The sequence below is a fragment of the Manis pentadactyla genome, chromosome 15 (assembly GCF_030020395.1).
Source record: "Manis pentadactyla isolate mManPen7 chromosome 15, mManPen7.hap1, whole genome shotgun sequence".
Lineage (NCBI taxonomy): Eukaryota > Metazoa > Chordata > Mammalia > Pholidota > Manidae > Manis > Manis pentadactyla.
The window spans coordinates 2,664,746-2,680,203 of NC_080033.1; the positions used below are offsets into that span (position 1 = coordinate 2,664,746).

Genomic DNA, 15,458 nt, shown 5'->3' on the forward strand with positions numbered 1-15,458 from the left:
TGTACCACATCTTCTTTATCCATTCATCTACTGGTGGACACTTAGGTTGCTTCCATTTCTTGGCTATTGTAAATAGTGCTGTGATAAACATAGGGGTGCATATGTCTTTTTGACACTGGGCTCCTGCATTCTCAGGGTAAATTCCTAAGAGTGGAATTCCTGGGTCAAATGGTATTTCTATCTTGAATATTTTGAGGAACCTCCATACTGCTTTCCACAGTGGTTGAACTAATTTACATTCCCACCAGCAGTGTAGGAGGGTTCCCCTTTCTCCACATCCTCACCAGCATTTGTTGTTGTCTGTCTTTTGGATGTTGGCCATCCTAACTGGTGTGAGGTGATATCTCATTGTAGTTTTAATTTGCATTTCTCTGATGATTAGTCATGTGAAGCATCTTTTCATGTGCCTGTTGGCCATCTGAATTTCTTCTTTGGAGAAGTGTCTGTTCAGATCATCTGCCCATTTTTTAATTGGATTATTTGCTTTTTGTTTGTTGAGATAAGTGAGCTCTTTGTATATTTTGGATGTCAACCCCTTTTCAGATATGTCATTTATGAATATATTCTTCCATACTGTAGGAAGCCTTTTTGTTCTACTGATGGTATCCTTTGCTGTACAGAAGCTTTTTAGTTTGTATAGTCCCACTTGTTCATTTTTGCTTTTGTTTCCCTTGCCCGTGGAGATATGTTCATGAAGAAGTTGCTCATGTTTATATTCAAGAGAGTTTTGCCTATGTTTTTTTCTAAGAGTTTTATGGTTTCATGAATTACGTTCAGGTCTTTGATCCATTTTGAGTTTAGTTTTGTGTATGGGGTTAGACAATAATCCAGTTTTATTCTCTTACATGTAGCTGTCAAGTTTTGCCAGTACCAGCTGTTGAAGAGGCTGTCATTTCCCCATTGTATATCCATGGCTCCTTTATCGTATATTAATTGACCATATATGCTTGGGTTAATATCTGGACTCTCTGTTCTGTTCCACTGGTCTGTGGGTCTGTTCTTGTGCCAGTGCCAAATTGTCTTGATTACTGTGGCTTTGTAGTAGAGCTTGAAGTTGGGGAATGAGATCCTCCCCCACTTTATTCTTCCTTCTCAGGATTGCTTTGGCTATTCGGGGTCTTTTGTGGTTCCATGTGAATTTTAGAACTGTTTGTTCCAGTTCGTTGAAGAATGCTGTCGGTATTTTGATAGGGATTGCATTGAATCTGTAGATTGCTTTAGGCAGGATGGCCATTTTGACAATATTACTTCTTGCTTCCCAAGAGCATGGGATGAATTTCCATTTATTAGTGTCCTCTTTAATTTGTCTAAGGAGTGTCTTGTAGTTTTCAGGGTATAGGTCTTTCACTTCCTTGGTTAGGTTTATTCCTAGGTATTTTATTTTTTTTGATGCAATTGTGAATGGAATGTTTTCCTGATTTCTCTCTCTGCTAGTTCATCGTTAGTGTATAGGAATGCAACAGATTTCTGTGTATTAATTTTGTATCCTGCAACTTTGCTGAATTCAGATATTAGTTCTAGTAGTTTTGGAGTGGATTCTTTAGGGTGTTTTATGTGCAATATCATGTCATCTGCAAACAGTGACAGTTTGACTTCTTCCTTACCAATCTGGATGGCTTTTATTTCTTTGTGTTGTCTGATTGCCGTGGCGAGGACCTCCAGTACTATGTTGAATAAAAGCGGGGAGAGTGGGCATCCTTATCCTTGTCTTGCTCCCGATCTTAGAGGAAAAGCTTTCAGCTTCTCACTGTTAAGTAGGAAGTTGGCTGTGGGTTTGTCATGTATGGCCTTTATTATGTTGAGGTACTTCTCCCCATTTTGTTGAGAGTTTTTATCATGAATGGGTGTTGAATTTTGTCGAATGCTCTTTCAGCATCTATGGAGATGATCATGTGGTTTTTGTCCTCTTTTTTGTTGATGTGGTGGATGATGTTGATGGATTTTCGAATGTTGTACCATCCTTGCATCCCTGGGATGAATCCTGCATGATCATGGTGTATGATTCTCTTGATGTATTTTTGAATTCGGTTTGCTAATATTTTGTTGAGTATTTTTGCATCTATGTTCATCAGGGATGTTGGTCTGTAGTTTTCTTTTTTTGTGGTGTTTTTGCCTGGTTTTGGTATTAGAGTGATGCTGGCTTCATAGAATGAGTTTGGAAGTATTCCCTCCTCTTCTATTTTTTGGAAAACTTTAAGGAGAATGGATATTACGTCTTCTCTAAATGTCTGATCAAATGCAGCAGTGAGTCTATATGGCCCGGGGGTTTTGTTCTTGGGTAGTTTTTTGATTACTGATTCAATTTCATTGCTGTTAATTGGTCTGTTTAGATTTTCTGTTTCTTTCTGGGTCAGCCTTGGAAGGGTGTATTTTTCTAGAAAGTTGTCCATTTCTTCTAGGTTATCCAGTTTGTTAGCATATAGATTTTCATAGTATTCTCTAATAATTCTTTGTATTTCTGTGGTGTCTGTTGTGATTTTTTCCTTTCTCGTTTCTGATTCTGTTTATGTGTGTAGATTCTCTTTTTTTCTTAATAAGTCTGGTGGTGGGGAAGGAATGGCAGGCTGCTTATTGCCTTGAGGGGCTTTGGAGCAGTGTTGCCATCCAGGGGGCTAGGGCTCCTGAAGTTCCTTAAAGCTCCCAGGCTGCTGGGCTGAGTGTGCCAAGACAATTTTGTCCACCTGTTAAACCCTTGTCCCTTTAAGACTTTTAAAGCGCCTGCTTTTCTTTTGTCCCAGGGCAGCCGGCTGTGGGAATGTGTTCACAGTCTCAATCTTGTGCCTTGCTTTTCCGCTCCTCCAGTATCCAGTGCACCATGCAATGTGTGTCTGTGCTCCCAGGGCAGACAACCAGGGCTGGTTACTTAGCAGTCCTGTGCTTCCACTCACTCCCCACTCTGATTTCCTTCCTCCCACCAGTCAGCTGGGGTTGGGGGAGTGCTCGGGTCCTGCCAGGTCATGGCTTTGTATCGTACCCTTTTCCGTGAGATGTTGGGCTCTCACAGGTGTAGCCTGGCTCGTGTACTGTATCTTCCGGTCACTTTTTAAGGAAGAGTTGTATTTGCTGTACTTTCAAAATATATATGGTTTTGGGAGGAGATTTCCGCCACCCTACTCACGCTGCCATCTTGAAAATCTATCCCATCATTGGGCTCTTGTAAGAGAATTTCAATAGAAGGAATTTCAGGTAATAGGGAATAACAGGGAATGTGCTTTCGAATTTTTTTAATGTGTTGCCCAGTTTTCTCTAAAATCCGTTTCAGTCTTTGCGATCACCAACAAAGTTTAAGGGTATCTATTTTCTCACTCCTTACTAACTCTGGATAAAATAATCTTATAGATAAAGTAATAAATAAATAATTTTAAAAAATAATAGATACAAGAGTCTTATAGGTGGAAAAAATAATACTCTGTGGCTTCATTTGGCAGTTTAAAAATCATGGGTGAGGTTGAGCATATTTTCATATGTTTATTATTGGCCTGTGCTTTATGTACCATTTGCCCCTTTGCCCATTTTTCAATTAGATGATTCTTATTGAATTGTAAGAGCTCTTTATATATGATGGCCTTTTTAAAATTTTAAATATGGGGGACTTTGGACCCTTGTAATTTGTGTTATTAAATTCTCTGATTCCAGTATTTGTTTTCTTCTTTATTTCATTCCTGGCTTTTATTTGCCATACAGTTTAACTTTTGCAATATTAAACATTCCCTTTTGTGACTTTTGGGTTTCACAGCCTAACTAGACAGACCTTCCCATCTAGCTGGTCTCCAACATGATTCTGGAACTTGTTCTCTGTAGGCTGCAAATGTCACTTGTGCAGTGTTTTTTTTTTTGTCCAGACCCAGCACCCTCTCTCTCCCAAGCTATGTGCATTTGTCAGGCTGCTTTATGGGATGGGGAGAGAAATCCACTGAGGCAGGTTCATTCAGACTTCAGGTGGGAAGAGGGAACTGCCTTCCTTCAGCAACGAAGGTGGTTTCTCTTTCTGGTCTTCCATCTCATCCCCTCTTTGCCTGTGCTCTTCTTTCTTTCTCTCTCTCTGCAGATTTCTGCTTTCTGGCTCTTGCCTGCCCCACCCCAAGTCCTGTGCTAAGCCCTTTACCTCCTGAATTTGTTTAGGCCTCACAAACACCCTTTGAGGTAGGTATTACTCTAAGCCCATCTTACAGATGAGGAAACTGAGGTGGAGGGAGGTTCCTGTGTCTTGCCCAAGGTCACACAGTTAGGTGGTGGTCTGGCCAAGATTTGAACCTGGATCTGTCTAGCCTCCAATCTGCCCTCTTTGTTCACCACACCACACAAAACTGAGTGGCCCCAGGGGAGTGGGGGGGATAAACAAATGGGAAATCTGGAGAAGATGGACCTCAGTCTCCCTGTCTGTAGAATGTGGAGGTTGGCTTTCGGTGGTGGCTTTCAAATAACATTTCTGTGCTCGAAAGTCATCCAGCAAAAACAATGAGGACAAATATTTGAATTCTAAAATAGGGATTACAACATTATGCTTACATCACTCTGTACTTCCAGTGTTTTGGTATTTTGTTTGGGTTATACAGAATCAAGAAAAATTAGAGTTCCCACAGATAAATGGCATCGATTTTTATTTTTTAAAACTAGCTTACCTTGCCATCATAGAATACCCTGAAATTAACAAACATAGCAGGAGAAGCTTTATTTGACCACACACAGAAATCTGTTCACCAATAGGCCATTATAAAAATAATAACCAGTAAAAACAACAATAATATCTGGCATGTAGTGCTTGCTCTGTGCCAGACACTGTCCTAAGCCCTTTAGAGGCATCAACTCATTTAAACCTCACAGCAACCTAAAAGGATGGGTACAGTTATTACTCCATTATACAGATGAGAAAACTGAGACCCAGAGAGGGAAAGTGACTTGCCCACGGCCATAAGCTAGCAAGTTCAGAGCCAGGATTTCCACCAGGGTGAGCTAGCTCTAGAATCCCCCTTCCTCTTGACAGTATTACACTTGATACATGACACAAGTCGATGTTGAGTGTTCGTATCACTGTTTTTAATGCATGAAAAATATTTTTTTTTAGAAATTGAATCATATAATAGTGCCTCCTCGAAAGCTGCTGCTTTATTAGTAGTTCTTTTTTATCAGGAGCTTGCCACATGGCAGAGGAGCTCAAGATTTTTCCAAATCCCCTGCTCCAGTTGAGCCTTTCTAGAATTATCCAACTCCTATTTCGGGTATAATGGTTCTGGGGTTCAAAAATTCTTTGGTGCCCCAGTGCCCATCTTGAGGGGCACAGGGAGGGGCACACATGCAGTTTGGAGGGCAGGCTGCTGCAGACAGAATCGGGCGGGAAATCTCCCTCTCTTACTGGCCCCATCTCCTCGCCTCAGATCCTCGTGGCTTTGAGACACCTTCACTTTAAGAACATCGTCCACTGTGACTTGAAACCAGAAAATGTGTTGCTGGCATCAGCCGATCCGTTTCCTCAGGTCAGTTGCATCCCCTCCTGATTTTGGGAAGTCCAGTCAACAAAGGCGGTGGGTGAGGATTATATTAATCAAAATAATGTATTGGACACAGAGACTCATAAGATAACAATGGATTAAATTAGATGGAGGCTTGTTTCTCCTTCATGTAGGGTCCAGCATTTTGAAGCTCAAAAAGGAGCCCCACAGAACTGGCCCAGGGAGCCTGCTGTCTTGTTCAACACCTCTCTGTGGTGCTGCCTGGTGTTCATGGTCAGGGATACCCCCCACGCGCACATCGTGTGAAAAGATACTAGCAGGGGGAAGGAGGAAAGAAACAGGGTAAAGGAAATGGATGTACCTCTTTTCTTCCCTGAGGCAATACTCAAAAGTTGTATAAGGCACTTCTCACATCCCATTGGCCAGAACTTGATCACATGGTTGTGGCTTTCTGCAAGGGAGGCTGGGAAAGGTAGTCTTTATTCTGCGTGGCCATGTGGCCCATTAAATTCTGATTTTTTCTTATTAAGGGGAGAAGCAGGGAACAGATGCTGGGAACAGTTGGTTATGTCTTCTGTGGGTCTGTTAGGAAAAAAGTTTTGAAGATCCTCTGACCAGACCCAGTGGTAAGAATCTCCTTAGTGGCTGAGCCGGGTTGGGCAGGGCCAGTGGTGATGGTTAACAGCCACGGTTTATGGAGTGCTTACTGTGTTTAAGGGCCTTTAATTATAGGTTCTCATCTAGTCCTTCCACATCCCTGTGACGTTCTTGCTTTATTATCTATGTTTTACATTTAGTTCATTTCAAAAGCCAGAGGTTTGTTTTAGTCAACTAAAAATTATTGCGTGCCTACTGTGTGTTAAGGTCCATGCTAGGGCATTAGGCACTCGGTAAGCAAAGACATCCCCATCTATATGCCCAAGGAACATCCATCTATAGCAGTGGTTTATAGCTGGGAGTGATTTTGCCCCCCTCCTCAGGGGACAATGTTGGAGAAATTTTTGGCTGTTACAACTGTTGGGGTGGGGAGGGGTGCTACTGGCATCTAGGGATGCTGCTGAGCTTCGTATGGGGCACAGAACAGCCCCATGACAAAGGATTGTCTTCCCCTAAGTGTCAACAGTGCCGAGCACAGGAAATCTTGAGAGCAGTGATATCCACTAGAAATATAATATGAGCTGTATCTATACCTTTCTATTTTCCTATAGTCACGTTTCAAAAAGTTAAAAGAAACTGGTAAAATTAATTTTAATAGTATATACCCCAGCATAGCCAAATACCATTTTAACATGTCATCAGCATACAAGTTATTAATGAAATGTTCTTTCTTTTCATATTAAGTCTTACAAATCCAGTATGTATTTTAAACTTTGAGCACATGCCAATGCAGATGCTAAATTTTCCTGTGAGAAACTTGATTTTGTACTTCATCAAACTAACAATTGGGAAAGTAGATTGATATACCCAAGTTGTCCCAAGCATAAAGCATTTTTTAAACAGCTTTATTTAGGGGGGGGTACAAATTCCAGGAAGCGGCAACAGCCTGTGCAAAGGCCCTGTGGTGGTGGAAAAAGCTGTACTTTTTTAAAACAGCTTTATTTAGTTAATCAATTTTATAACATTTTCAATAATTATAAAAGTTTTCCAATAATTAAATCTAGGGTCAATTTTTAAATGAAAATAAAATAAAAAGTAGTTCCTCATAAAATTGCAGCAGACTCACAGACTCCAAGAAGGGACTAGTGGTTACCAAAGGGAAGGGGTGAGAGAAGGTAGGTGGGAAGGGAGGGAGAAGGGGATTGTGGGGTATCATGATTGGTGCACATGGTGTGTGTGGGGTCACTGGGAAGACAGTATAGCTCAGAGAAGACAAATAGGGACTCTGTGGCATCTTTCTACACTGATGGACAGTGACTGCAATGGGCTATTGGGGGGACTTGATAATAAGGGTGAATGTAATAACCACATCGTTTTTTTTCTGAAACCTTCATAAGAATGTATATCAATGATACCTTAATTTAAAAAAAGGAGAAAAAGAAAAGTAGTTCCTCAGTTGCACTTGCCACATTTCAACTTAGTAGCCATGTGTGGCCAGTGGCCACCATATTGGACCATATAGATCACAGAAGAACAAATATTGATCAAATTGTCACAAAAATGTAATTATATCTGTGGCACGGTTCTATAAGCTTACATAACGTGTAGCCCAGTTAGAGGGTCACAGAAAACTCTGAAGAAAGAGTAGGAGTTAGTTTTTTGGGGGAACAAATTCCAGGAAGTGGCAACAGCCTGTGCAAAAACCCTGTGGTGGGAAGAGCTGTACTTTTTTTAAACAACTTTATTTAGTTACAATAAATTATAAAATCATATATTATATACACAATATATATTTATTACATTTTAACAAATAATGTAATACATAAGTATATTTAAAATATACCAAATATATTATATAAATAAACAAATATAAAAAATCTGCAATTAACCAATTTAAAATATACAACTCAGTGGCATTTAGTGTATTCACAGAGTTGTGCAACAATCACCATAATCAATAACATCTTCATTTCCCCAAAAAGAAACCTCATGTCCTTTAGCCATCAACCTCCAATCCTGCCAACCCCCATTGCCAAAACTAATCTACTGTCTGAGGATTGGCCTATTCTGGACATGTCATATAAATGGAATATACAATAATATGTGGTTCTTTGTGACTGGCTTCATTCATTTAGTTGATGCTTTCAAGGTTCATTTATGTTGTAGCATGTATCAGTACTTCATTTCTTTTTATGGCTGCATAGTACTCCATTGGAAGGTCTGTAGAAAAGGGAAAGGATCTTAGGAAAGGGTGGTATGGCTGTCACACTGATATTTCGGTCAGGGGTTGAGGTGTGGTTGCTTTTGTAGGCAGTAGAGGCTTGGGGCTTCAAGGATTTCAAACTCTATTGGAGAGCAGTAATAATGAGCCAGAGAAGGGTTTGGGGCAGGGGAGGAACAATACATGAACCAAGATGGTAGCACAGAGGTGGTGCTGTCTGTGGACTGGTAGCAGCAGAGCAGAAGGATGAACCCAAGTCTTGCTGGCTACAAAGCCTGTCTGTGACCCTTGACTGCCTCTACAATCAAGGGAAAAAGAGGCGCGCACCTGTTACTGCCTGCTGCATACCACAGCCTACGTCTACGTGCCCCGGCCCATTTAATCCCCAGGGAAGCCTGAAAGGAAGCTGCTATTAACATCCCCCAGACTGGGCCTGGGGCAAGTTAGGTCCTGCCCTTGCGATCCCCCAGGCTCACTCTCTGTGACACTGCTCCAACACTTTACATGTATTTACTCATTCAATCCATACAACCGCCCTTTAAGGTAGGGAGGGACTTTCAGGATCTCCGTTGTGCAAGAGGAAAGTCACAAGGTGGTTAAGAGAGCTGTTCCATATGGCAGCAGTATAGGGGCAGGTAGCGTTTATTAAGCACTGCATGCTGAGCATTTTATTGTCCCGTGAACTTCACTCTCCACCTCTCGCCCTCTGCAGGTGAAGCTGTGCGACTTCGGCTTCGCGCGCATCATTGGCGAGAAGTCGTTCAGGCGCTCGGTGGTGGGCACGCCGGCCTACCTGGCGCCCGAGGTGCTGCTCAACCAGGGCTACAACCGCTCGCTGGACATGTGGTCGGTGGGCGTGATCATGTACGTCAGCCTCAGCGGCACGTTCCCCTTCAACGAGGACGAGGACATCAACGACCAGATCCAGAACGCTGCCTTCATGTACCCCGCCTGCCCCTGGAGCCGTATCTCAGCGGGAGGTGCGCGGCCTTGCTGTGGGCGGGTTCGAGGGGCGGGGATAGAGGGCGGGGCCTCGAGAGGGATGGGCCCTGGAACAGTCTTGCGCGTTAGGGGTGGAGCCTAGCGGTGGGGCGGGACCACGGGGGCGGTCATTTAAACTGGGAGGCTCCCTCAGACCTGGAACCTTGGGGTTGGGGCGGGGACTCTAGGGCATGTATGGAACTAGCGGCCAGAGACAAAGGCCTAGACTAGCCCATGTGGGTTGGAAACTATGCGCCCTAAGGCGGTAAGACAGCCACTTGGTGCCTTAGGGGCGAGCCAGCCTTGGCCTGTGCAGGGCGGGACCAGACCTGAGGAAGCCAAAGGGCTGGGGTGGCCAGGAGAACGGGTAGCTCCTCCCAAGGCATTGGCTAGGGCCTGCAGTCTTTGGGGTTATGACCCCTAATTTGTTAGCCCCGTAATAGCGGGGGCGCCAGGGGCAGGGTTGAGGAATGAAGGCTTGTCTAATTTGCTGGGCATTGGGGGCTGATGTGGGCAAGGGCCATGAGGCAGGTCCACTGACGGAGGGGGCTGTCAGTGGAGGGGTAAGGAGCATTGCCAGAGGAGGGGTAAGGCCACAGAGGGTTCCTGAAGCTGTCCAGGGAAAGGATATGTCCTGAGACCAAGGTCACACCTGGAACCTGGGAGCGAGGTGGGGGTGGGAAGCGCAGGGTTGCAAGGAGAAGGGGGCCAGGAGCGCAGTGGACATTGACATCTCTGTGTCCAGGAGCTTTGGCGTTGTGGCAGTGCAGTGGTACTGGGCCTCATAACTTGGGCCTGCTGCCTTGGGGACAGACCTGGGGAAGTTAAGTCCTGCGGCCCTGTGACTTTGGGATGCAATCAGATGTGGGGGTGAGTCAAGGGCAGGGCTAAGATACTGCTCACGGGGCGTCCTTGAGCTTTCTGGGTTGCTCAGGAAGAGGGAGGGAGATTGAGAAGACAATCACTTAGTCATAACAGTTTATTCAACAGGTACACGTTGAATGCCTACTGTGTGCTTGGTACTCTGTCCTAGGTTCTAGGAATTACTAGGGTGAGTTGGAGAGAAGGGATCATTTAGTGGGGAGAAGGTTGTTGAGTGGGGAGAAGGCCCCTAAAGGGTGTGATGAGAGCTGTTTTTTTCTAAACCAGAGTGCTGGTTTACTTGTGATCCCCAGCTCCACCCACTGTTTTGCATCTCCTCACTTGGGCCAAATGACAGTGCAGTACAGTGTGGCATCAGTGACAATCAGATGCTGCCCCTGTGGCCTCAGGGTGGGGGCTGCAGAGCTTGAACAGAAAGAACTTCCACAGGGATCCTTTCATTGGCCTGAGGGCCACTTGTTCCATTCAGGGACAGAAAAGGGGGTGACATGGAGGATGGAGGTTCCTCAGTGTGGGAAAAGGTGTCAGTGGTGGGCCAAGAGAGGTAAGCACTAACTGATGAGCATGTGGAGTCCTGGAGTGATCCTGGGGGGTCCTCAGCTTGTCCTTGGGGACCCTCCCAGAGGCCTCTCACTAAAAATGCATTGAGTATGCATGAGTGAATTTGAGTTTGGGTGGATGTGAGGGGGCCTTTGTGGACAAGGCCAATACTCAGAGGGGTTCACACAGTGAGGCCTTGTCCTCCGAGGCTTCTGATCAAGGAGAGCACCTCAGACGAGTGCTGGCTTGTCTTGAATGCCTGATACTTGCTAATCCTCCTTTTCATAAAGAACAGCCCTCAGTCCCTGGGCTGCTGCACTGGAAACCAGGGACTTTAGCTACCATCTAATAACGTTTAATTTTCATTTTATTTCTGTGGACATGCAAGTGATTTTTGGATTTCCAAGGTGATGTAAGGTTTCATTTTAAATAAATTCGTGTCATCTTAAAAAGTGAATTTTTAAAAAGAAGTGATTTAAAGCAAAATTTTCATCATTTTGCACTTGGGTTAATACTCTCATATGGTTCAAATTTTTAAATATGTAAAGGGATCTACAGTGAAAACTCTCTCCTTGACCATTCTCCCCAAAGGCAGTGGCTGTGAGGAGTCTCATGTTTATGCAAGCAAATATGTGGACATGAATTCTTTAATTTCCCCTTGTTACAAAGATGGCAGCATGCTATACATGCTGTTTTCCGATTTACATTGTCCACTTCTCTTACCTTGTCCAGTATATATTGGACAGATGAGTTGGCTTAAAGAAAAATATTAAGCAAAGGATAGTACAGGTGTACCTGTGTGTACCTATGTATGACAAAACTTGTGAAGGTGACACAGGAATGAGGAAACTGAGGTAGAGACTTGGTGAAGAGACTAGTGTATATGCTACGTGGGGGAAAACATTTGTAAAATAATGAGGAAATGGGTGGGTGAGTGATTGGTGCAGGTGAGGCTTCCGAGGCACGTGGACCAGTGCAGAAGGAAGGTCTTGTTGGTAGGCAGGCATCTAGGGTGGCCTGTTGGAGTAGGAATGGCCACTCTCCTCGCAGAGTTTAAGCTTTCTTTGTCTCCTTCCCGTGCAGCCATCGACCTCATCAACAACCTGCTGCAGGTGAAGATGCGCAAGCGCTACAGCGTGGACAAGTCTCTCAGCCACCCCTGGTTACAGGTAATGCGGGAGGAGGGGCTGAGCGAGGGGGCGGGGCAGACCCATTGGCTTGGTTGGCCATAGTGGTGGAACTAGATATCTTATTGGCAGCGCAGGTAGTGAGTTGTAAGTAGAACGTGGCTGAACCTAGGCTGGGCTGTAGAAAGGGGTGGAGCTAAGTGTCTATTGGCTGGACGGGTTGTGGAGGGTGTGGCTTCGCTTTCAGGGGTGCACCGCCTCGCACTGGCGGGGCAGTGTGCGCGCGCAGCTCAGGCCGCTGTTGACTCTGGGTCTTGGAGCCCACAAATTTACCCCTGTGCTGCCCGGCCCAGGAGTACCAGACGTGGCTGGATCTCCGAGAGCTGGAGGGGAAGATGGGCGAGCGGTACATCACGCACGAGAGTGACGACGCGCGCTGGGAGCAGTTCGTGGCAGAGCACCCGCTGCCCGGGCGGGGACTGCCCGCCGACGGGGAGCTCGGTGGGACCCTCCCTTCGCAGGACCACGACATGCAGGGGTTGGCCGAGCGCATCAGCGTCCTCTGAGGATCCGCGCTCCCTCCCCGGCTGCTCGGTGGTGCTGTCCTCCCGCCCTCCACACCATCACAGCGAGGAACTGTTGAAGGGAAGCGGCTTCCTGCCCAGACTTAATGGAACAAGTCCTGCGGGAGGAGCATGGCGGGGGTGGGAGGGGGTGGGTAGTTCCAAAGTTAATTCCCCAGCAATTAAAACGGACTCATCTCTGGCCCCGTGGCCTCGGTCTCTGGTCACATCGTCCTCTTGCATCGTTAAGTATGTTGTTCACGGAGCTGGAGTTCACCTGGAAGAAGGCGGGATGGGAGAAGGTGGGGAAGGGGACTGAAGTGGGAGGAGACTTGGAAGGAGGAGTAACTGGCGTGGAAAATGTAAAGGAGGAGGACTACCAGGGGGAAGACAGAAGCGGGGAGGCGTGGGGTATCATAAGGAGAGATGGAAGGAATGTGGCTGGAGGGTGGGGGATTTAGAAGAAACTAGTCTCGTGGCTCCTTTAATTTTTTTTATCTTGGTGGTGATACCCCTAGTCACAATTACTAATAATGACAAGGAAATTAGCACAAGTCTGGTCCATGGTAGAAACCTGATACACAGTATTTAGCATTCTCTTTTGTGATTCTCTACATACTGAAAGTGCTTATTTTCTGTGTTATTTGTTACACTGATGCTGGGGACACACTGGTGACTGAGAAAGTCCAGGCCCCTCCGTGAAGGGGTTCACCATCCAGTGGGGTGACAGACATCCCTGGAAAGTGGTGACCCAGAGTAGGGAGGGCTGAGATGGGGGAGCGCAGGAGGCTGGGGCAGCCTAGAGTAAACCTGGAGGTAAGCAGGACAGGTCTTCTGAGTTGACTTCTTTAGCTCTACTTTGGAGGCTGTAGGCAGAGGATACATTTCTCCACCTTTGACCCTAGCCCTCCAGCTGTGACCCAGACTTTTGGCCCTATAGCTGAGGGCAAATGATCACAGCATGCACTTTAACAAGTTCATAAATCTTGGCCATGCCCAGACTTATGTGCAGTTAAAGACTGTCCTGAACTGTGTTCCAGATCATCTTTTGGGTTCCCGGACCTGATTCCAATGCATGTGTGTGTGGAAGGGAGTCTTCCCCTTCAAGACACCAAGCAATTCTTGAACACCAGCCAGGGGTTCAAGAACTAAATTCTGACGCTGGCCGCCCAGAGATAGCACCAGATTCCCCAGGTTAAAAGCTCTATCCTGTAAGTCTGCCCTCCAACCTGAGAGAATCTGGGCCTGAGTACTACCTTTTGACTAAGCCCACCCACCATCTCAGAGAAACCTAGGTTCATCTTCCTAGGCTACAAGCATTCTCCAGAGGACACATCAGCAAGCCACAAGCCCACCTTTTCCCTGACCCCTCCCCTCAAAGAGCCTGCCAAAAACCCTGGCCATAAAAAGTCTTGTTGACCTGTTAAGAGACTCTCTTTCCTTTATTCTGCTCGCCAGAACAGAGGGGTCCATCTCAGGTTCAGCAAAAAAACTACTTGGACTGTTGAGTTCACATATCCCCTCTTTTTTCTTTAATCTATCCCCTCTTTCCCTTTCATAGCACCCACTCCAGATGCTGGTCACCTGTGCTTCTGCAACTGGCTACAGATGGGAGGTTTCCATGACCTCCCCTTAGGTTCGATTAATTTGCTAGAGTGGCTCACAGAACTCAGGAAAACATGTTTACAAGTTCAATAAAGGGTACAAGTTAACTGCCAGATGAAAAGAGATGTAGGGCAAGGTCCCAAATAAAGGCACTTCTGTTCTCGCGGAACTTGGGGCCTGGCTCGGTGGCGTGTGGAAGAGTGCTGGGTTACCTCAGTGCGGAAGCTCTGGCAGAGAAGCAGGATGCAGCCTTTAAGACTCTGAAGTGCTTTCAAGAACTGTGGATAAAGACCAGATATACCTGGGAAGTAAATATTTGGTCATCTGAATGACCAAATATGTATTTCTTACAACTCATTATTTAAGTTTTTATTTTGGAAGAATTTTAGACATACAGCAAAGTTGCAAACCCAGTACACAGAGTTCCCGTATATCCTTTATTCAGCTTCCCCAATATTAACATCTTACATAATCATAGTTGTCACAACTAAGAAATTAATATTGGTTCAGTACTATTCACTAGAGTACAGACTTTACAGAATTTCATCAGTTTTCCCACTTCTGTTTTGGAATCCAGTCCAGAACCCCAAATCGCATTTGGTTGTCTTTAGTCTTTTCTTGTTCTGTGACAGTTCCTCAGTCTTTCCTTCTCTTTTATGATCTTTGGAGAGCCAGGTCTTTTCTGGAATGTCCCTGGGTTGTCTGATGTTTTCTCTTGATTAGATCGGACATTTTGCATTTTTAGAAGCCTGCTTCTTTAAAGAAAATGAAATTCTTACCTATTGTCTAAGAACCAAACATATATGCTTGGATTTATATCTGGGCTCTCTAGTCTGTTCCATTGGTCTTATGGGTCTGTTCTTGTGCCAGTACCAAATTTCTTACAACTCCTTATGATTCACACAAACCCTATAAAAACAGGGCAGTATTTAGCAGCCAATTTAGGCTGGTATCGGGAGCTTCCTGTCTGGGACATCTCAATTTATATCAATTAGTCCATCTGCTGGCGGGCTCTGGAGCTGCAGCTGTTTGATTGGAGGAAGCTAAAAGGACCTCTGACAGTGAGGATCTCCAAATAAACTGGAATGCTTCTGAGGCATAATCTGAGCTAATGCTGTCAGGGAATGTCTCTTAGAGTCCATCCTGAATACCGACCGGTCTAAGATCCAGGAGTGTAGGCAACAGACAAATCCATCTCCAATGATAGACCCAGGCTAGGAAATGGATGGAAAGACTACTCAGGCCTGTCCTTTACAATCACCCTGCTTCAATCTTGGCCACTAGTTATGTTAATCTCCTGAGACCAGAAATTAGAGATGTGATAAAAAAAACATGTTAACTGGAAAAATGCCTTGGTTACAGAATTCCATGAGATAGCCCAGCAGCATACAACATAATTTAAGGTTCCACACCTTAAATTGGAGACAAAAAAGGCCATCCTAACAGGGCCCTCAGGTACCACAAATTCTCATCTTGATAGAGACACCTGTGG

At 45.1% G+C, this 15,458-nt stretch overlaps 1 protein-coding gene across 2 annotated transcripts in view; it reads left to right on the forward strand.

Annotated features, from left to right (window-relative positions):
• Positions 1-12,563, forward strand: part of PRKD2 (protein kinase D2) — a 33,180-nt gene extending 20,617 nt beyond the window's left edge. For both annotated transcript variants that reach the window (XM_036885385.2, XM_036885387.2), the window contains exons 16-19: positions 5,376-5,474; positions 8,981-9,248; positions 11,755-11,840; positions 12,152-12,563. In XM_036885385.2, coding sequence (XP_036741280.1) covers positions 5,376-5,474; positions 8,981-9,248; positions 11,755-11,840; positions 12,152-12,364 — 666 coding nt within the window. In that variant the 3' untranslated portion in view covers positions 12,365-12,563. The remainder of the gene's footprint in view (positions 1-5,375; positions 5,475-8,980; positions 9,249-11,754; positions 11,841-12,151) is intronic.
• Positions 12,564-15,458: the final 2,895 nt, after the last annotated feature.